The sequence below is a fragment of the Microtus oregoni genome, unplaced genomic scaffold (genome assembly GCF_018167655.1).
Source record: "Microtus oregoni isolate MIOR12 unplaced genomic scaffold, Mior012 000095F_ref0000231, whole genome shotgun sequence".
NCBI lineage: Eukaryota > Metazoa > Chordata > Mammalia > Rodentia > Cricetidae > Microtus > Microtus oregoni.
Window position 1 is genome coordinate 2,172,298 of NW_024544708.1, and position 21,857 is coordinate 2,194,154.

The 21,857-nt window shown below is 47.3% G+C and overlaps 1 protein-coding gene across 1 annotated transcript in view; it reads left to right on the forward strand.

Annotated features, from left to right (window-relative positions):
- The window catches only part of LOC121442786 (ras-related protein Rab-12), a 28,868-nt gene extending 14,437 nt beyond the window's left edge, over positions 1–14,431 (forward strand). The window contains exons 3-6 of the mRNA XM_041644399.1: positions 6,755–6,893; positions 11,011–11,100; positions 11,599–11,703; positions 13,123–14,431. Coding sequence (XP_041500333.1) covers positions 6,755–6,893; positions 11,011–11,100; positions 11,599–11,703; positions 13,123–13,236 — 448 coding nt within the window. The 3' untranslated portion in view covers positions 13,237–14,431. The remainder of the gene's footprint in view (positions 1–6,754; positions 6,894–11,010; positions 11,101–11,598; positions 11,704–13,122) is intronic.
- The last annotated feature ends 7,426 nt before the right edge of the window (positions 14,432–21,857 follow it).

Sequence of the window (21,857 nt, forward strand, 5' to 3'; positions counted from 1 at the left end):
GAGGAATAGAAGGCAGGATGAGTCTGGGGGGCCCGGCATTCTGAGGTTTGGTGAAGGCAGTTGCAGTCTGAGGATGAAGTCTGAGGATACACTGAAAACGATCGCCCCTTGGGTCTGAACATTGGTAGAGGTAAAAGAACTCTCTATTGGTTGGCTGCTTTGCTTCTCTGATCTTCAGCATTAACCCCTACATCCAACTCTGGGTTTTTATTACTAATACCAACTAGAATTTGTGTTACAGGGTTTTATGGGTTTGTTTGGTTTTCAACAGTTTTGCCTAAATATCTGGTAACTATTCCACAGAAAGGTAACCATTTTTCTTTAGTTCATGCTGTCCCTCAGGTTACCTCTCAGGGCTGGAGAGAGGATGCTTTAGTTCATACTGTCCCTCAGGTTCTCTCTTAGGGCTGGAGAGAGGATGCTTAGCACCCACCACAGGGTATCTCACAGCTGTCTGTGAGTCCAGACCCAGGGGATCCTCTGACCTCTTCTGATGTTGTTGGGCACCAGGCACATTCTTAGTGCACACACATACATGCAGGGAAACCACCCATATACGTGAAGGTTTAAGCTTTGACACAAGCTGGTGTTTCTGACTATAAACACCTTAGGACAGCTTTTGAAGGATCCAGGACATGTCCACCTCTGCATAGGCATCTGGCTGTCTTCTTTTCCCCGAGAAGGGTAACGTGGCTAATATTAGAATGTGCGTACAGCTGGTTTGAGTGGGTGACGAGGAGAACCTGTCCTGGGGCTGGAGAGATGGCTCAACAGTGAAGAACGACTATTGCTCTTGCAGAGGACCCGAATTTTAGTTATGTCAAGTGCCTCTTGTTGGTTGTGTCTGGCCTCCCCCACAGTGTCTTCAACTCGGATTAATTCTTGGCTTTCCTTATGAAAGCCTGGTCCATGAGAGTTGATAGTCTGTATTCAGCCACGTGGGGCTCACAGCCTGCTTTTCTCTTAGATGTGAAACTTTCTCCAGAAACTGCCCTCTGCCCTCTTGACCCTCTGTAAATTTCTGCAGCTGTTGGCATGGCACTGGGAAATGTCACGGGGGAAGAGTGTTGGTGTGACGCTGGGGAAATGACACTGGGGAAGAGTGTTGGTGTGGCACTGGAGAATGTCACTGGGGAAGAGTGTTGATGTGGCACTGGGAAGGGTCTCTGGGGAAGAGTGGTATAATGCTGGATTTACAGAAAAGCTGATTGCACACTTCTGCATGGAATGTTTCTGGTCGGTTAGGAAGCAGGACTTGGTGCTCCTTGCTCCTTGTGAAAAGTACTTGACGGAGCAACTTAAGGGAGTGATGGCTTGTCCCCATTCGTGGTTTAAGGGCTAGAGTCCCTTGCGGTGGAAAGGGTGGGAGGTCATTCGGTGCAGACACTTAGAGATAGGCCCTGTGAGTCACCGGTGCCCAGGAGATGCCTAATCTGACCACAGTTGTCACAACCTTTTTCCTGAAGGGTTTTCAGAGTGAATCTTATTTTTATAGTATGCCAGCTACTTGATTAATCACACCATACTCAAAAGACTTTTTCTTCTGAAATATTTTATTTCAGAGATGAAAAATGAGCCAGAAATTTTTGTTCTCATTTTGCTACTAAACAAAATCCTGGAGTCATGGTTCTCTTTGATTATTTCTTTAATAAAAGTACAGATTGGGTACACTTAGCCAAAATGCTTAGGACCAGAAGTGTTTCAGATCTTAGAATATTTGCTTAGATACAATGAAATAACTTGATGAGTATGGGTCCCAAGTCTAAACATGAACCTCATGTTTTACATACACTCGAAGATAATCTTACACAGCATCTGTGGTCTGCACTCTTTTGAGGTCAGGTCTGAAGTTTTTTGTGTGCGGCATCAGCATCATGCTGGACTAAAAAAGATCTGGAACATTTGGATCTTTAGATTGAGGATGCTCAGCCTCTGCTGTGTGATGTGTGTCAGTCCAGGGCAATCTCATGCCATTGCTGTTGTGATGTGATCTGTGTGTTGTCTGCTGTGACATTCTGTCAGTAGCTTCAGACAGCGGAGTCAGGAGCAGTGTTTCAGGAGCCAGGTGGACAGCGCTGGGCCAGGGACAGAAGGGCTTCCCTGCCTGGAGCCCGCTGGTCACCACAGAGCAGCTATTAGACGCATTTCTTCTTGATGATTTCTGTGTGGTCTTTCTGGGGAAATGCCACCCTGAGTCCTGCACGTCTAACATCCCAGAGGCTCCAGCCGTCCGTCACATTTTCTTTTCTTTTTTTTTTATTTATTTATTTATTTATTTAGTATGCAATATTCTGTTTGTGTGCATGTCTGCAGGCCAGAAGAGGGCACCAGACCTCGTTACAGATGGTTGTGAGCCACCATGTGGTTGCCGGGAATTGAACTCAGGACCTTTGGAAGAGCAGGCAATGCTCTTAACCACTGAGCCATCTCTCCAGCCCCGTCCGTCACATTTTCACGTTACATATTGTCATTGCCACTTTTTCTCTGTCCTTAGGTATTTCTACATGTACATGAATGTACATGAAAACTTAATGTGTCACTGAAATGTGTCCAGTGGCATGTAGTTTCTTGAGTTTACATAGATAGATAGATAGATAGACAGACAGACAGATATGTTTGCGTGGATAGGTGATGGAGGAAGGTCATTGGTTAAAAAATAAAGAAACTGCCTTGGCCCATTTTATTGGTTAGAACATAGGTGGGTGGAGTAAACAGAACAGAATGCTGGGAGGAAGAGGAAGTGAGCTCAGAGACGCCATGCTCCCCTCTCCCGGGCAGACGCACGCGATGAAGCAAGCCACCAGGTCAGACATGCTGAATCTTTCCCGGTAAGACCGGTGCTACACAGTTTATTAGAGATGGGTTGATGGGATATCAGAATTAGCCAGTAAGGGCTAGAGCTAATGGGCCAAGCAGTGTTTAAAAGAATACACTTTGTGTGTTGTTATTTTGGGGCATAAGCTAGCCAGGCGGCCGGGGTGCTGGGGACGCAGCCACACCGCTCCTACTACTACAGATAGGTACACAAGTGCAGGTGCCTGTGGAGTTGGGAAGAAGGTATCTGATCCCCCGGAGCTGTGGTTAGAGGCAGTAGTAGGGAGCCCTCTGATACGAATATTGGGAGCCCAGCTTGGGTCTTCTCTAAGAGCAGTAGTGTTGTTAACTGCTGAACCATCCGTCTCTCTTAAGTTACTATGTAGAAATAGACCTGAAACCTTGCAATGGTTGTCTGCCACTTCTCTTTACCCATCACCCAGACTTCCCTGTAGGGGACTCTTATCCCAACTGAGTGCGTGCGTATGTGCATGCATGTGTGTGATTTGTTGGTTTGTTTAGTTGATTTTTGGTTTTGATGTTGTTTTGTTTTTAGAGAGGGTTTTTCTGGGTATTCCAGACTGCCCTGGAACTTGATTTGTAGACCAGGCTGGCCTCAAACTCACAGAGATCCACCTGCGTCTGCCTCCTGAGTGCTGGGATTAAAGGTGCCCTATGCCTGACTGTTCTGCTCTTTCAGAGGACCCAGAGTTTGGTTCCTTTCACAAGGTTGAATCTCACAGCCATCTGTAACTCCCCCTCATGGAGTCTGAAGCCTCTGGCCTCAGACACACATGCAGACATCGTACACATACATGCACATCATTAAAAATAAATATTTTAAATGTTAAATTACCAAACTGGCAAAACAGAATTGCAGGAATGTTTCAGCTTGTTCCAAAGGCAAAGAGAGAACTGATAACAAGATCCTGTGCTGCTCTATTAGGTGGTGACCTAACTGAGAGCAGGAGACCCACATTTCTAGAAACGAGCTTTTTTTAATGTTTTTAAGACTGGGGTACTCTGTGTAACTACTCTAGCTGTCCTGGAAGTCACTCTGTAGACCAGACTGATCTCAACTTCACAAAGATTCACCAAGTGCCGAGATTAAAGGTGTGGGCCCCACCACCGGCTTGAAATGAGCTCTTTAGCGTGACAGTGAGAATTAAGCTTCCTGCAGATGAAGGGAGAGAGAGAGAGAGAGAATTAGGATTCTTCTCTGTCTTTCTAACATGACACCTCCATCAATAGTCGACACCTTTGGGGAGACTGGGGAGATGGCTCTGCAGTGAAAATCACCTGTTGCTCTTGCAAAAGACCCAACGTGGGTTCCCAGCTCCATCCCTGACTCCAGCCCCAGGGGATCTCTTGCCTTTTTCTGACCTCCACAGGCACCAGGCACATAGGTGGTATACATGTACATGCAGCAAGACACTCATACAAAGAGATCAACAAACCTGACGTACAGTAGATAGTAGGGTAGTATCCTGTGGAGTGGAGTCGAGACTTCACTCTCCCTGTGCTCAGTCGTGTGGTGTGGTCGTACACAGTTTAGTGTGGAGTGGCAAATAGCCCGAGTGTTTATTTGGAGGATGCAGAATAGTAATTCTAAGGAACGTTTTCTCCTGCCGCAAGCGTTCAGTCAGGCGCCAAAAGCAGGTCAGTGGGAACTGCAGGTGGTTTTGTGAGAGCTGTGTCTCCTTTTATCTTAAAGAAGCAGATGACCCGATGTGTTGATGTCCTGGCCTGCCTGCTGTGGCTTTCTGGGGAAGGGTAGTAGTCTGGTTAGCTGCTGGTTGATCGCGTGGGTAATCTTTCTGGGGAAGGGTAGTAGTCTGGTTAGCTGCTGGTTGATCGCGTGGGTAGTCTTTCTGGGGAAGGGTAGTAGTCTGGTTAGCTGCTGGTTGATCGCGTGGGTAGTCTTTCTGGGGAAGGGTAGTAGTCTGGTTAGCTGCTGGTTGATCGCGTGGGTAGTCTTTCTGGGGAAGGGTAGTAGTCTGGTTAGCTGCTGATTGATCGCGTGGGTAGTCTTTCTGGGGAAGGGTAGTAGTCTGGTTAGCTGCTGGTTGATCGCGTGGGTAATCTTTCTGGGGAAGGGTAGTAGTCTGGTTAGCTGCTGGTTGATCGCGTGGGTAATCTTTCTGGGGAAGGGTAGTAGTCTGGTTAGCTGCTGGTTGATCGCGTGGGTAGTCTTTCTGGGGAAGGGTAGTAGTCTGGTTAGCTGCTGGTTGATCGCGTGGGTAATCTTTCTGGGGAAGGGTAGTAGTCTGGTTAGCTGCTGGTTGACCGCGTGGGTAGTCTTTCTGGGGAAGGGTAGTAGTCTGGTTAGCTGCTGGTTGATCGCGTGGGTAATCTTTCTGGGGAAGGGTAGTAGTCTGGTTAGCTGCTGGTTGATCGCGTGGGTAATCTTTCTGGGGAAGGGTAGTAGTCTGGTTAGCTGCTGGTTGATCGCGTGGGTAATCTTTCTGGGGAAGGGTAGTAGTCTGGTTAGCTGCTGGTTGATCGCGTGGGTAATCTTTCTGGGGAAGGGTAGTAGTCTGGTTAGCTGCTGGTTGATCGCGTGGGTAATCTTTCTGGGGAAGGGTAGTAGTCTGGTTAGCTGCTGGTTGATCGCGTGGGTAATCTTTCTGGGGAAGGGTAGTAGTCTGGTTAGCTGCTGGTTGATCACGTGGGTAGTCTTTCTGGGGAAGGGTAGTAGTCTGGTTAGCTGCTGGTTGATCGCGTGGGTAATCTTTCTGGGGAAGGGTAGTAGTCTGGTTAGCTGCTGGTTGATCACGTGGGTAATCTTTCTGGGGAAGGGTAGTAGTCTGGTTAGCTGCTGGTTGATCGCGTGGGTAATCTTTCTGGGGAAGGGTAGTAGTCTGGTTAGCTGCTGGTTGATCGCGTGGGTAGTCTTTCTGGGGAAGGGTAGTAGTCTGGTTAGCTGCTGGTTGATGGCGTGGGTAGTCTTTCTGGGGAAGGGTAGTAGTCTGGTTAGCTGCTGGTTGATCGCGTGGGTAGTCTTTCTGGGGAAGGGTAGTAGTCTGGTTAGCTGCTGGTTGATCGCGTGGGTAGTCTTTCTGGGGAAGGGTAGTAGTCTGGTTAGCTGCTGGTTGATCACGTGGGTAATCTTTCTGGGGAAGGGTAGTAGTCTGGTTAGCTGCTGGTTGATCGCGTGGGTAATCTTTCTGGGGAAGGGTAGTAGTCTGGTTAGCTGCTGGTTGATCGCGTGGGTAGTCTTTCTGGGGAAGGGTAGTAGTCTGGTTAGCTGCTGGTTGATCGCGTGGGTAGTCTTTCTGGGGAAGGGTAGTAGTCTGGTTAGCTGCTGGTTGATCGCGTGGGTAGTCTTTCTGGGGAAGGGTGGTAGTCTGGTTAGCTGCTGGTTGATCGCGTGGGTAATCTTTCTGGGGAAGGGTAGTAGTCTGGTTAGCTGCTGGTTGATCGCGTGGGTAATCTTTCTGGGGAAGGGTGGTAGTCTGGTTAGCTGCTGGTTGATCGCGTGGGTAATCTTTCTGGGGAAGGGTAGTAGTCTGGTTAGCTGCTGGTTGATCGCGTGGGTAATCTTTCTGGGGAAGGGTAGTAGTCTGGTTAGCTGCTGGTTGATCGCGTGGGTAATCTTTCTGGGGAAGGGTAGTAGTCTGGTTAGCTGCTGGTTGATCGCGTGGGTAATCTTTCTGGGGAAGGGTAGTAGTCTGGTTAGCTGCTGGTTGATCGCGTGGGTAATCTTTCTGGGGAAGGGTAGTAGTCTGGTTAGCTGCTGGTTGATCGCGTGGGTAATCTGTCTCCATTTATGCGATTTAGCTGTCAGTCTGTAGACAGACAAACCACGAGTCTTCTAACCTTTTAACAGCCTGAACTTCTCCTCTCCGCCTGTAAGGCTGGGATGGAGGAGGAGCAGAGCAAGTGTCTGCACCAACATGTAGACTTGCCTTGGGAACTGATTGCTACTGCTGTTTTCTAGGGACACGGCAGGACAGGAGCGATTTAACAGCATTACCTCAGCCTATTACAGAAGTGCCAAGGGGATCATATTAGTTTATGACATCACCAAGAAAGAGACATTCGATGACTTGCCAAAATGGATGAAGATGATTGATAAGGTATGTGTCGCGTTCTCCTGTTGTGAGCTCTCGGTTTGCGGGCATCATAGCATTACTCGTAAAAGGAAGAGGGGAACAGAGTGATGGAGGATGATACAGCATCCTAGTGACTAAATGTCATTTTGTCCTTATGCAACCTTGTTAGAGATAAGGCAATGATGGAATAGAATACCCAAAATCAGCTTGTAACCAAGGAAACAAGCCTTCATTCTTGCCAAAATCCTTACTTACTCTTTCTGCTCTATCTTGCCTCTTGCTCGGAGTTAAAGAAGCAGGAAAGGTCGTGTGGACACTCTTTATGTACTTTTTGGAACCTACAGGTGGTCCAGGGATCTAATTGTCTACAGTTTCTTTTGGTTCCTCGTTTTGAACAAGAGACGATTTCTCTCAGCTTCAAATTGAGTTATTACAAAAAATTCTGTGTCTTCATGGTTAATGGGACCTGTATATTCCACTAGGAAGTGTGTGTGAGCAGTACACCTTTAGAAGACAGAGCAGTGGGGATTGAAATGTGACCGTGTATGTACAGTTAACTGCAGTTTGAGATTCTGTCTCCTTGGGCAGTAATTAGATGTTCAATTTCTTTATGTTACAAACACAAAACGGGTTTTGTGTAAATTGTACTCAACCCTGACCGTACTTTGGTGTCACTTAGCTACTAGCAAAGGTTCACTTCTGGTTTTGCTAAGCAAGCTTTCCCTGTGTGCTTCTTCATAGTATGTTAGGGTCCAGGCATGGTGGTGCACACCTTTAATTCCAGCACTCAGGAGGCAGGGGTGGGTGAATCTCTGTGAATTTGAGACAAGCCTGGTCTGCGTGACAAGTTCCAGGCCAGCCAGGGCTACATAGAGAAACTCAGCAACAACCAAGAATGAAGCAGACACTGGCTCTACCCTCTACCTGCCCCATGCTTGGCATCGGTCACTGGGTACATGGTTACTCTCATGGCACAGGAGAGAGTGTCTGTGTACAGAGAAGGCTCTAGTCTCCAGTACACCTCCCATGGGTAGGTAGGGATGTTTATGAGGTGACAGAGCAGATGGCTGAGGATGGGGGGAGAGGTGAAGGGGATCAGTGATCTGCTGTGAGACTCTTCATACACAGTGGTGGTGTTAGCTGTGGGGCATCCTCGAGTGAGGGAAGAATTTAGTCCTCATGATATCAGAAGGCCAGAGGCCCAACTCAAGAGTCAGGGTTTTTTTTTTTTTTTTTTTTAAAGTAAGGCCAGCTTCAAGTCCCTAAAAACATAACCTAGCCATCAGTGGAGCTGGTGGGAGGGCTCAGTGGTGAGGGTGCTGCCACGCCTGATGACGTGGAGAAGAGAACTGACTCCGGCCAGCTGTCATCTGACCTCTATACACAGCCATATAGTGTGCACACACATATGCAAACAAAATCAAACCCGTGTTTAATAAAATTATAGGGGTTGAAGCGTTGTCTGCAGCAGAGGTAGTGAGAGACTGATCGGATGTGGTTCAGCTGTGCGGCTCCCAGAGTTAGTGATTTGTAAAGCCAGCTAAAATCAGGCAGGGAGGGGGGCTCAGAGTCAGAGAAACCACAGGCAGTGAGGGGGGCTCAGAGTCAGAGAAACCACAGGCAGTGAGGGGGGCTCAGAGTCAGAGAAATCACAGGCAGTGAGGGGGGCTCAGAGTCAGAGAAATCACAGGCAGGGAGGGGGGCTCAGAGTCAGAGAAATCACAGGCAGGGAGGGGGGCTCAGAGTCAGAGAAATTACAGGCAGGGAGGGGGGCTCAGAGTCAGAGAAATCACAGGCAGGGAGGGGGGCTCAGAGTCAGAGAAATCACAGGCAGGGAGGGGGGCTCAGAGTCAGAGAAATCACAGGCAGGGAGGGGGGCTCAGAGTCAGAGAAATCACAGGCAGGGAGGGGGGCTCAGAGTCAGAGAAATCACAGGCAGGGAGGGGGGCTCAGAGTCAGAGAAATCACAGGCAGGGAGGGGGGCTCAGAGTCAGAGAAATCACAGGCAGGGAGTGGGGCTCAGAGTCAGAGAAATCACAGGCAGGGAGGGGGGCTCAGAGTCAGAGAAATCACAGGCAGTGAGGGGGGCTCAGAGTCAGAGGAATCACAGGCAGTGAGGGGGGCTCAGAATCAGAGGAATCACAGGCAGTGAGGGGGGCTCAGAGTCAGAGAAATCATACGTACAAGAGCTGGTTGGTGCACTGTGAGGCTAAGATGGAAGCTACCATCAGAGTCGGATTCTGGGCCAGGCCAGGCAAACAGGGTTTTTCTCCTTCTTGAGCTCACCTTTTAGGAAGACTAGTGGGCTAGGCGGCCTCTTTTATCTCTCCTTCGCGGGATTACAAACACTCACCTTCAGTCAGCATTCATGCATGGTGGATTGGTTACCCTCTGTTGCTGTGATGAAAGACCGTGGCCTAGGCGAGCTATAGAAGGGAGAGTTTGTTCTGCCTTAGGGTTCTAGGGTTCTAGATGCATCAGAGTTCATCCCCGTCAAAATGGGGAAACGGCAGCAGGCATGTGCAGCAGCTGGAGCAGCAAGCTGAGAGCTCACCCCTTAAACACCAAGCACAGAGAGAGAGAGAGAGCTTGAGGTGGTGTGAGTTTAACTCCCACAGCCCAGCCTGCTACACCCCTCCTCCAACGAGGAGCCCACCCCTGCTACCTCCCTCCTCCAACGAGGAGCCCACCCCTGCTACCTCCCTCTCCAATGAGGAGCCCACCCCTGCTACCTCCCTCCTCCAACGAGGAGCCCACCCCTGCTACCTCCCTCCTCCAACGAGGAGTCCACCCCTGCTACCTCCCTCCTCCAACGAGGCCTCATCTCCTAAGCTTTCCCAAACAATGCCACTAATTGGGGAGCGGGTGTTGAGATGCCAGAGCCTACGGCGGGCATCTCATTCACACCACACCCATGGTGTGTAGACTTGAGACTAAAGTCCTCATACTTGGTGGTAAGCGTTTTACCAACGGAGCTACCTCCCACCCCTGGTCTTAGTCTTTGGGGGCTTACATTCCTGAAAATGGTTTTCAGAACCTGTGAGATGTTTGAGCATTTGTTAAGATCCATGTTTACGGTTGTAGGCCCCCACCTTTAGAAATGCCTAGCAGATGGTTGTGTGCCGTGGAGGAGTCCCTGTGTTTGAAACCTTGGAGTTGCTCCTGCGGACAGTGCACACTTTATAGTTGAAATTTGCTGAGTGAGTGAGGGCCTGCTGGGTTTTTGGGTTTGCAAATCCACCAAGGTCGGATGCCCTGGCCTGGCCTGTGTTCTATCTGTCATTCTTTGTGTAAGAACTCTCTTTTCTTTTCTCTTTTTTGAGACAAGAGTCTCACTATGTAGCCCTCCCTGGCTGGCCTTGAACTCATAGAGATCCACCTGCCTCAGCCTTTCAAGTGCTGGGATCAAAGGTGTACACAACCAAGATTTAAGTGCTATCATTTCTGGAAAGCTCAACTTGGGCCAGACTGTCCCACCATGTCAGCAAGACACCCACATAGGGAGCTGCTCCCACCCCTTCTCCTAGTCTCAAGAGTGCTTTGGCCATGATCCTCAGGTTCCTTCCATGCAGTGTGCTTCAAATGACTTTTTAAAGCACACAAAATGGAATGAGTTATTCCAGAGATACTAGCATACCTATAGTTTTTTTAAACCTTGCAGAGGCAGTTTAAAATTGTTCTGGATATAGAGTTAATACTAACTTCATTACAGCATAAAAGTAAGTTTAAAATCTTGGACTGACTCCATTTATCACCAGCTTTTAACCGTGAGGGCCTTCCTGTGTCGTTTAATATTCTTGGGACAAAAGGACTCACTCTAGTTTTACCCACTTTGCTTCATTCTTTACCCGTTTTGTTGAACTCTGACCTTTTTCAGTTGATGACCATTTTTGAGTACATAGCTTTGACCGTTGTTTTTAGTCATTTCCTAAACAGAGTCTTAAGAATGGCTGGGGCCAAGGCCAGGACCATGACCATGGTAGTTGTCCATACCTCTGAGAAGGTACTTTCCAAAACACCGAGGGCCCTGCCCATCCCGGGAGGTGCTCAGGGGCAGTGGAGAGAAGGAACAGTTTGTAACTGGTGACAAGTGTGCATTTGCATTGCCTGTCCGCGTGTGACGTCTCTGACAACCCCACAGTATGCTTCAGAAGACGCTGAGCTTCTCCTGGTTGGAAATAAGCTGGACTGTGAAGCAGACAGAGAAATCTCCAAGCAGCAGGGAGAAAAGGTGCGTGAATGTGGGTGCCCTGCAGTCGCTCACATGCTGGTAACGCGCAGTGAGTGCCAGGCGCAGCCTTCTGGTTGCTCACTTACCTCCTTTTTGGATCCATTTGAAGCAGAGGGCAAAAGCACATTGGTATCTACTGTATTATTATGTAAGTTGACATTTTGTACAGAAACAATGTTTTTAGGTTGTAAGATTTGCTTTGATGATTTTTTTCCTGCTAAGGATCCAATCATGAGGAAGCATTGAAATTCATATTTTAAATGTCAGATACACTGTACATTTAGATTCTTACATGCATAATAGGATTTAAAGGTCTCTAAAGGTTTTGTTATATGTATTGCTACAGAAATTTGCTGTACACATGAACCTGATATTTGAACATAAATGGGACTGTACAGACTCTGAGCTCCCCCACCTTTGGTGGTAAAGCACAGAGTCTGTGGTCCTGTCAGAGGTCTGGGTTGTGCCGCACGTTAAAACGGGCACGTGTCTTCTCAGTTTGCACAGCAGATAACTGGGATGCGGTTCTGTGAAGCCAGCGCCAAGGACAATTTCAACGTGGATGAGATATTTCTGAAACTCGTTGATGACATTCTGAAAAAGGTAAAAATAAATAAATGTGCCTCTCGACTGGCTGCCATGGTAGCTGCTGCTCATGCGTAGGGGTTTGGGAGTGCTTAGGGTTGATAGACAGTCCGTTTACTTGCTTGCAATAGGATGTTCTGGAGTGACTTAGACAAGGTCTGATGGCCATGGGATGAGTGGGCGTGGCTCACTGGTAGATCATTTGCCTAGCATGCTTGAGGCCCTGGATTCTTGTCTAGCAACATAGAAATATAAATGTGATACAGTGTTTCTAAGCCGTCAGGAGACCCGGGCTCAGTGTCCAGCACTACAGGTAAATAAAGTACTGTGTTCATGTGACACTTCCTTTTTAATGTGGAGCCCCCTTGTGGTGTATGCTTTCCTTGGAGAAGGACCACAGCTGCTGGTTTTCAGGTGCCTCTCTCTGAATGGGGACCTTCACAGAGGGTGCCGGGCAGCCCCGCTGAGCAGCAGCACTCTCCTTGGACCCCTTCCAGCCACTAGTTAGGGGTGACTCTAGGAACCCTGAAAGCCATCACTAGATGACCCAATGCTATGTAAACAGCTACAGCGTGTGCCCTCTATGGACCGCTCTACCTGTTACAGACACGGTTATTTCTTCCCAGATGTTTCCGTCAGAGTTTCATTGAATCTGGCAGTGGAGAACCTTCCAGGTAGAGAGGGCTGGCTAACTATTAAGCCCTAACCGATTACGTCACTGAGGCCCCAGAAGGGAGTTCATATACTGTCACAGATGTGACATGATTCAGAAGCCTGGCAGAGGTTGCTGCTTTCTTCAGACAATGGACCAGTTTTTTATTGATTAATATGTTAAATTTTTATTATAGTAGATTCTGTGTAAGGAATTTGGGGGGTGGGCTGGAGAGATGGCTCAGTGGTTAAGAGCATTGCCTGCTCTTCCAAAGGTCCTGAGTTCAATTCCCAGCAACCACATGGTGGCTCACAGCCATCTGAAATGAGGTCTGGTGCCCTCTTCTGGCCTTCAGGCATACACGCAGAAAGAATATTGTGTACATAATAAATAAATAAATATTAAAAAAAAAAAGAATGTGGGGGGGTTTTTTGTTTGTTTGTTTTTTAATCACGTTGCTAGGGATCAAGCCTAGGGTCTCCTCACACATGCTGGGCAAACACCAGCCTCTTCCAAAGGCATTATATAACAGTACTTCAGGGGCTAGAGAAATGCCTCAGTGGTTAAGAATGCTGGCTGTTCTTCCAAAGGACCCAGGTTCGATTCCCAGCACCCCAGTTCCGGGGGATCCAACACTCCCTTCTGATTTCATCATTTCACAGATGTGGCACACAGACCTATACACACACGGAAAACACCCAGGCACATGCACAAAAGCTGTAAAATTAGAACATAACCTCTCACCTGCAAGACTAAGGTCTTTGTGTTCTCTCTTTGTCCTTTAGATGCCTCTTGATATTTTGAGAAACGAGTTATCCAATAGCATCCTCTCTCTACAACCAGAGCCTGAGATCCCACCAGAGCTGCCTCCACCTAGACCCCATGTCCGATGCTGTTGAGTTGCTGCTTTGGAGACAGAGTGCAAACGATTCCTAGAAGGGGGGAAACCATTCTGTTCTGCACTACAATCATGTGACAATTTCCTTTCGCACTTTGTAACCTGAGTCAGCTGTATACACTAACTTGTAAATATGCAAATACGCAATCCCGGGTAAGGTTGGGTTCTAAGTTACACACTTCCCTTCAGATTATATCTCCTCCGTACCCCAGTGTGTAGCGTCCATACACTGGGAGGCGTAGTACTTCGAATATGAAGAATGGGAGAGAAGAAAAGTGCAGTATCTCTTGAGTCCTATAAATGTCCTTGGGTAATTACACTACGAGGCAGACACTCCAGTGAGAAGAGAGGACCTGGTGCTTCGCTTTCCGTTTCAAAGAAAAATCTACAAAACTGAAGATTTTTGAAAAAGAAGATATGACAACTGCTTTTTCTTTATTTCCGAGGCTTTCCCAGCCATAGCATCTTGAGGTTTAGAGTGTCTCTGCCCCAGAGCAAAGCTCCTCCTCACCCACAGAGTTATCTGTCGGGCTATGTGGTGAGAGGCTTTTCCTAGGCGGAGGGCTGGATGGGACTGGGTCCCGTGGATGCATAGTCTAGGGATTTCCATTGGCCATGACCTAAGCAATTAAGAACAACAAAGATTCAATAGAGAAAAGACTGTTGGACGGGGATTGTATCTCAGTGCTGAGCATTTGCCTAACACTCATGAGGCCCAGGCTTCAATCCCCAGCACAGGGGGAAAGAAGGATAAAGAAAAGAAGACAGTTTTTGAAACTATAGAAAAGATTTTAAAACCACACTGCTATCCCACACAAATCCTGTTTATAGGGATTTTAAGAGTTACATTTCACTATATGGAAGAATACACATGCGTTTGCCTAAACATCCTGTATCTTTGTAATGATGAACTTCTCCCATTGACGGTGAAGCCTATTCCTATTAAGCCTAGACTGTGTTCAAGTTTTCTTGTTTTTATTTTGTTTTGTTTTGGTTTTTTTCTTTTTTGGTCTGATAGGGAATTTGTGAAGGCTATCTTTGGTATATCTTTTATTAAGCTGCACTGTTTTGTTTAGTCAAGGTAAATAAGTAAGTATTTGAATAACTTGGCGTGTCCTGAGTGTCGTGGTATGAGAAGCATCGTGGTCTTTCTACACTAATGAAGTGCAAATAAAATTTTGTATTTATGAACGACAGTCAAATCGCCACATGCATTCATGCAGTTACAAATTATTCATGCCAGTATTCCACAGCTCCAAATCCTAATCTTTTGAGTGGAGGCAGGGAAAGCGGAGTGAGCTCTGCCGTGGAAGACACCCTGGTCGCTTCGGGAAGGGGTCAGCTTGGGTCTGAGTCTGTGCTCAGGAGGCAGGGCAGGTATCAGACAGTTTTCCAGCAGTGTTCATGCCAATGGCGCCCTCAGCTGCGGCGCCCACGGCAGTGCCCAGCAGCAGTGTTCACAGTAGTCAGAAGTCAGGAACGCCCAGATGGCTATCAACCTAACAATGAGTAAGCACACGTGAGTTCCGGAAACAGCGGCTACTACTCAGTAGCCGGAAGCCAGGAACACTCTGGTGGCTGTCGACAGAACAGTCAGCAAGCACACGTGATCACTCTATAACGCCACTCTGAAGTAGTCTAGAAATCCATAGACAGGACTGTGGTTATCAGCCTGGGAAGGAGGTGGGGCTGAAGAGATGGGTGTTGGTATGGCGATACACCAAGAATGTGCCTAAAGATGGTGAGCTCCTACAAGCTGATGGTGAGCACGGGTCAGTATAGCATAGAGTCCTCCAGGCTTTGACGAGCGAGCCGTAGCCTGCAGTTAGCCATGGACTGCCCCAATCCCTTTGGTCTGACGCCCGAGCTCTACCTCTTCCTGATAAAGCCTGATGAGAAATGCAAGGGACTTGAGAAGAGGAAGGAAGGTTGCAGGGTAGCGCTGATGGTGGGACCCTAGCTTCGGTACATGAGCCTCAGGGCTCCTTTCTCTCCTGCCTGCCAGGTTCCCTTCTCAGCAGTCTCTGCACCCTGGCCATGCCCCCCGTGGTCTGAGCACCCTGAGCTCCTAAGAGCTCCCATGCAGGGCTCCTTGGAGCTCTTCCTCCCTAGGGACACCGACCTATATTAAGTGCTAGCAGGGGCAGAATGTTTACATCTCAGTGGGTGCCAGGTGTGGCGGCACACACACCTGTAGATACTTCCACACTGAGGAAGCAGATGCAAGGAAGAGGGAAGTTCAGGGCGAGCCCGAGCTACGTACCGAGGCTCTGTCTTGAAAATCAAAGCCAATGACTAGACAAACAGCGATCAAGAGTGCTTACAGCTCTTGCTAAGGAGCCAGAGTTAGTTATTAGCACCTACGTCAAGCAGTACACTCCTGCCTGCAATCCCGATTCCACGGCCTCTTAGGCCTTCTGATCTCGGTGGGTGTCTGTAGTCATAGGGTACCCGTAACTCAGACAGGCGTACACATAAATAAGGATAACTTTTGTTTTGTGTACTTGGCCGGCATATGTCTCTGTCCCCACTGAGACCAGAGGAGGGGGATCCCATAGAACTGGGGTTACAGAAAGTTGTGAGCTGCCGTGCAGGGTGCTGGGAATTGAACCCAGGTCCTCTGGAAGAGCATCCAGTGCTCTTAGCCGCTGAGCCATCTCTCCAGCCCTGATAAGTAAAAGTTAAAAACAAAAACCAAGGTCTGGTGAGGTAGTTCAGCTGGCAAAAGTACTTCCACACAAGCCTCGCCGCCTGAGTCTGATCCACGGAACACACATAAAGGTGGCCGAGCACCCACTGTGGAAAGCTGCCGGAGGCCTCCACGTGGACCCACAAGTTCAAGTCATACACGTAAGAATAAGTAAAATAAAAACAATAGGCAAGACGCAAAACTTCCTAAACCTTGCAAGGTTCATTTCTTTAAAAGTTGATGCAAATCCAAAGGCAGTTCAACAAGTAAGCTTTAAAATGCATATTTCATTGTATCATAGGGTATGTTTTACCGAAAAAGAAGAGATGTTACCCAGGCAGACCTGACGAGAGTCCGGTCTCTGTGTCTATCTCAAGCCCTCTGAGTAACAAGAGTTTAGCTTTTTTTTTTTAGTGCTGGTCAGTTAAACTGACACTTCTGCCGTGGCTCCTCAGTCCCTTAAGGACCTCAAGCCGACCATACCTGTTATCTCGGAACACTGTAAAATGCAGAGCAAGGTCTAAGACCAGGTCACATCCCCGTGCACAAGTCTTTCCCGATCGATCATTGCATTCTGGTCATGTTAGATGTCACCGTAAGTGGACATAGGATATGACTATATTCCTTTTTTCTAGCTTCCTGTTAGTCTAAAGTTATATTTGTTTTTTTTTTTTAACATTATAGCACTGTTAGCACAAGGTAATCACTGTTTGCTGGATGCCAGGTCTCATTACATGAAACCTACAGATACTTATTCTCACAAGCCCCTGAGCTGGGTTCGGGGTGGCAGGGGTGCTGGTCATCCATTATCCCCGTTTCTTAGTTGGGGAAATGGAAGCACCAAAGTCCAATGATCTGCCAGAAGGTGATTAGGTGTTTTAAGTAGTCAATATTTGAACCTACATAAAGCATTTTAGAGACCAGATCTTGATCACTGTTGTTCAATGTGCTCATGAAGGGTGAGCTAGGAACTGAGGGTGATTTCAGGGGTCCTAGACCCCCAAAGGCTCTCTGGCAATCGGTACACAAACAGACCTCAAGCCTGTGAGTTCTCATCCACTGGACACAGCGGTATGGACCAAACATACCAGGTAGTTACTCCCCTACTGATGTATACCCCAGCTGACTGTCATCATCACCACCAAGAAGACAATAAAATCAGCATCCTCTCCCTATTTCTTGTCTGACTTCTGTAGCCCTTATCAGTGTCCTCAATATAGGCCACTTCATTTTATAGGCATTTCTTTTTCTCCTCAGGAGTGGGATATTTGTTGGCCCGTTCCCAACAGTCATTCCTGGCCTCTTTCATTTTATTCCGATAAGTGGCCACATGCTCCTAGAGAGGACGTGCCTTCCCACGGCCGTGTGGCAGCAGCTTGCCAGCAAACCTGTTGAGGGGATGCGGGAAAGCCTTGTTGAGAGGGCTGTGTTCTCAGGTGCCCCCCTGGTTCTCAGGCGACCAGCATCACAGATGGTTCAGAAATTTGCCAACTGCCCTGGAGCTGTCAAGGAATTCTGCTTTTAAAACCTTGTCAAGCCGGGCGGTGGTGGCGCACGCCTTTAATCCCAGCACTCGGGAGGCAGAGGTAGGCGGATCTCTGTGAGTTCGAGCTAGTTCCAGGACAGGCTCCAAAACCACAGAGAAACCCTGTCTCGAAAACCCCCCCCCAAAAAAAAACCTTGTCAAAATACTAGAAATGAGGAAAATGGAGAGAAGCCAAATCCTTCCACTTTCCAGTCACTGAGCTGAACCGGAGCTGGCGCGTGCAGCTTTCAGTTGGGATCCTCCCAAGCCAAAGGCATCGTCAACTCTCAGGATTCCCTCTTCGGCGCAGTGGCCAGTGTGCGCACACTCACCCACACCTGTGCTCCTTCAAACTTCACGTAGTTCCTGTGACCTCCTGTCTCTAGGCAGACACGACTGGACTCTGAAGATGAACGCTGCTTTTATGGGTTGCAAGCTCTCACTTGGTAAGGGGTCTATTTCCTCATGTCTTTTCCAATCAAACCCTGCAAGATTCTTCACGCTCATTCTGGATTTTTAGCCAGACCCACCAAAACAATTTTGCAAAAATAAAAAAAGTAATAAAAAAAATAATCATCATCAAAGAGCCTCCATTACTCTACCTGGTTTCAGTAATTCTGAGTCTCCACTAGTGCAGGCAGAGAACGGGATGGAGAGAGAAATGAACCATCATGGTATGGCGAATTAATTTGACACATGGACAAGGTGATTCAGTGGAGAAAGGATCATGAGACACGTTTAAAAAGTAACTTGAGGGGCTGGAGAGATGGCTCAGCGGTTAAGAGCACTGACTGTTCTTCCAGAGGACCTGAGTTCAATTCCCAGCAACCACATGGTGGCTTACAACCATCTGTAATGAGATCTGGCGCGATCTGGCGCCCTCTGGCCTGCAGGCATACATGGAGGCAGACTTTCTATACATAATAAATAAATAAAATCTTTAAAAAAAAAAGTGGGCTGGAGAGATGGCTCAGTGGTTAAGAGCATTGCCTGCTCTTCCAAAGGTCCTGAGTTCAATTCCCAGCAACCACATGGTGGCTCACAACCATCTGTAATGAGATCGGGTGTGCTCTTCTGGCCTGCAGGCATATAGGCAGACAGAATATTGTATACATAATAAATAAATTTTTAAAAAATAACAAGTTTCCACCTCTCTATGAAAAACTGCCTGGGTTCGGTGTTGTGAGCCACCTTTTTGGTCAGAGTCGGAGCTTGCTCAAAGTTGTGGACCTTCAGACAAGGTGGAATAGGCTCACATTTTTGGGCCTCCACAGTTCGGTTCCCAGCAACACAAAGCCAAGTGGGAAGACACAATACTGAGGCAGGAGAGGTGACTCAGTGGTTTAGTTGTGTGTCCTACTCTTTCAAAGGACCAGAGTTCGGTCCCCAGAACCCACCTTGTCATGCTTCTCAAAACTGCCTACAACTGGCAATGCAATTCCTCTAGCCTCTGTGGCCACCTGTATTCATGGGCACATATCCATAATTTAAAATAAATATGCTAAAGAAAAATTTAAAGACACAATACTAAGACATCATCACATGGTACTCTTTATTTACAATTTTTTTTGTTTTATTTATCAGTTAAAAATTAACTCAGGGAGGCTTGAGATGACTCAGTGGTTAAAAGCACTGCTGCTCTCCCAGAGGTTCCAGGTTCAATTTCCAGCATCCACACAGCCACTTACAACTGTCTGTAACTTCCGTTCCAAGGGATCCAACACCATCTCCATTGACTTTATAATCTTCCACCACCTGAACAAGCCCTGCCATCTGCCTGGTGCTTTTTAAACATACGGATCCTTCTTAATCATCTACTCTGCGTGCCCACACTCTGGGCTCCTGCCGTGTGAACACAGGCTTCAAAATGCGATGCTCAACTTCATCAAAAAAACACATAATGCAAAGCCTTTCTCAGCTGCTTCCCCACGTAGCTGGGCCCCTGGCATTCTTTGCTGTGCTCTGGCACTAAGGCTTCACCTGATGTGTCACATCTAATGCTGCAGTAACGCAGCAGTTCCACTGGATGGCAGCACAGCACCCATGATTGTATCGCAAGCTTGCTTTGGTGAACTCGTTTCTAAATTAGAATCTTGAATGTTTTACGCTGTAGGTAAAGTGAAATGCCCAATTGAAGTTCATTGTTGAGCGTGACATATAATCAATAAGAAGAACATGGGTTTTCCTGTTGCACCCTAGATGTTAGCAATAATTTTACCTAATAAATTTTATTTGAAATGTAGGGAAGATTTCCCAATATAGGACAGATTTTTAGATACAAAGAAATTCTGTTTGAGGTCAGCCTGGGCGAAACAGCAAGTTCCAGGACAGACATGGAGAAACCCAGTCTCAAAAAGAAAGGAAGAAATCCTAGAAGTAAACTGTGTGCGATAATCTTAAAGGTAATTCTTCGAGCAAGGTGTATTTTTTCTTTCCCTAAGTACTGTTTAAGGAAGACAATTGTTTTTTGTAGTTTGTGTGTGTGTGTGTGTGTGTGTGTGTGTGTGTGTGTGGTTTGCTTGTCTGTTTCCATGCAGGGTCTGGCTACACACAACCCAGAATGGCTCAAAATTACCTGCGCTTGCCTCAGCCTCCCAAGCGCAGGTAGACAAGTTTGCGTTGGACAGCACCCGGGTCAAACTGTATATTATTACTAAATGAACCTGACATTTGCATTTTCTTTCCTTCCTTTTCTGTTTTCATATACGTGAGGTGTGTGTGCGTATGTGAAGTCATGGGAGATGCGCGCGCAGGTCGATGTGGGTGGATAAATGTTTGTGGAAGCTCAAGGCTGGCGTGTGGACCATTCTCGGCTCTTCCACCGTATTCAATGGGGCGGCGTCTCTCAACCAAACTCAAAGCTCATCTAGAGTGCTGGCCTCTCTAGGGGACCCCCACACGCCGTCTCTGCCTTCTGAGACTGGAATTACAGGCCATGCCCCTCGACCGTCTACATAACTACCAGGGACCCCAGCTCAGGCTTGCACAGAGCCTCTCCGAGCCATCTCGCATCCCACTTTTTAAATGTTAAGGACCACACCTAGAGGTGACCGGCAACCAGAACAGACATCTCAGGAGCAGGGAAGGAAAAGATGGGACAGTAACGAGTGTGATGGGTAAGAAAGCTCCAGGGGCCGGAAGGATGACCCCAGAGGTCCGTTCTACACAGCGGCAGCGGCATAGGTTGTATTCCAGCTTGTTCATGAGACATTAAGAAGGAATGCGCGCATAGGAAACAGTGCCATCAGGTTCAATAAGCAGAGGGAAGGGGTGGGAATGGGAAAACTGAGAGATCAGATATGTCCTGTGAATTCTGGAAACGTGAGTATTCAGGGGAGAAGGAAGAGAGTCTAAATGTGTCTCAGTTTCTCTTCTGGGGACTTGGAGTTAGGCAGAAAAAGGGTTAGGAGAAGCCCCAAGTTGGAGTGGGTGGGGGGCAAACAGGAAGCAGTCACAATACAGGAGCTGGGTACACTAGGAGAAAGTTCCCTTGCCTCAGACCAGCTGCTGTCTCCTGAGGCTCAGGCGGCCCTGAAAGTTCTCTGGTAATCTGTTTTGTTTGGGGAACTGACTGCAGAATCAGGCCCACTGTTTGTCTTTAAAGAGGACATAAATTATGAGTTATACAGCTTCTGTTTTCTTCTCAGTGACTATCCCTGAGCCCCCAAGAAGCAGCCAGACCTCAGAGGTTGCCCCTTCAGCCTCTCCTAGTGGCTCAACCCACAGACGAGTTAACTGGCTCTGCTCTTTATGTGGGTGAAACTTAGCGTCTCTCAGGTTACAGAAGCCACAGAGCGTGTCTACTGTGCCAATAAGCCAGAACCTCCCCCGTGCCACAGCAGAGACGTACAGAGTTGATGTTCTGCTTCTTTCTGTGATGACAATGTGTTTGCCTCAGACCTGACACGCGTTTCCCAGAACACAGTATATGGATATACTGCCCATTCTGTATTTAAGTAGATTGTATGTAATGTTATTGAAATAATTATTCTGTAACAAAAATAATGATCAACTAGATGAATAATTAGATTATCTAAATATTTAAATTGGATCTTATAATTTGATTTCTCATGTAAATTTAAACAACTGTTTAATAATGAAATTAATATAATTATGAATTATATAGATATAAGTTGTCAATTTGAAGCTGCTTCTCCTTTTCATTTTTCCCCATTCTGATCATCAGACAGCGGCATTTCACTGTGTTTTTTTGTTGTTGCTGTTGTCTTTTGTGATTCTGGAACTTCGTGTGCATTAAGCAAACCCTTTACTACTGAGCTATAACTCCCAGCCCTCACTGTGATCTTAATGTAGTTTTTCTATTTCTCTATTAGGTCTTTTGCTTTGTCTTGTTGATTTGTAGCAGCTCTTTACATATACGAGGTACTCTTCTGAAGTGTTTCTACTG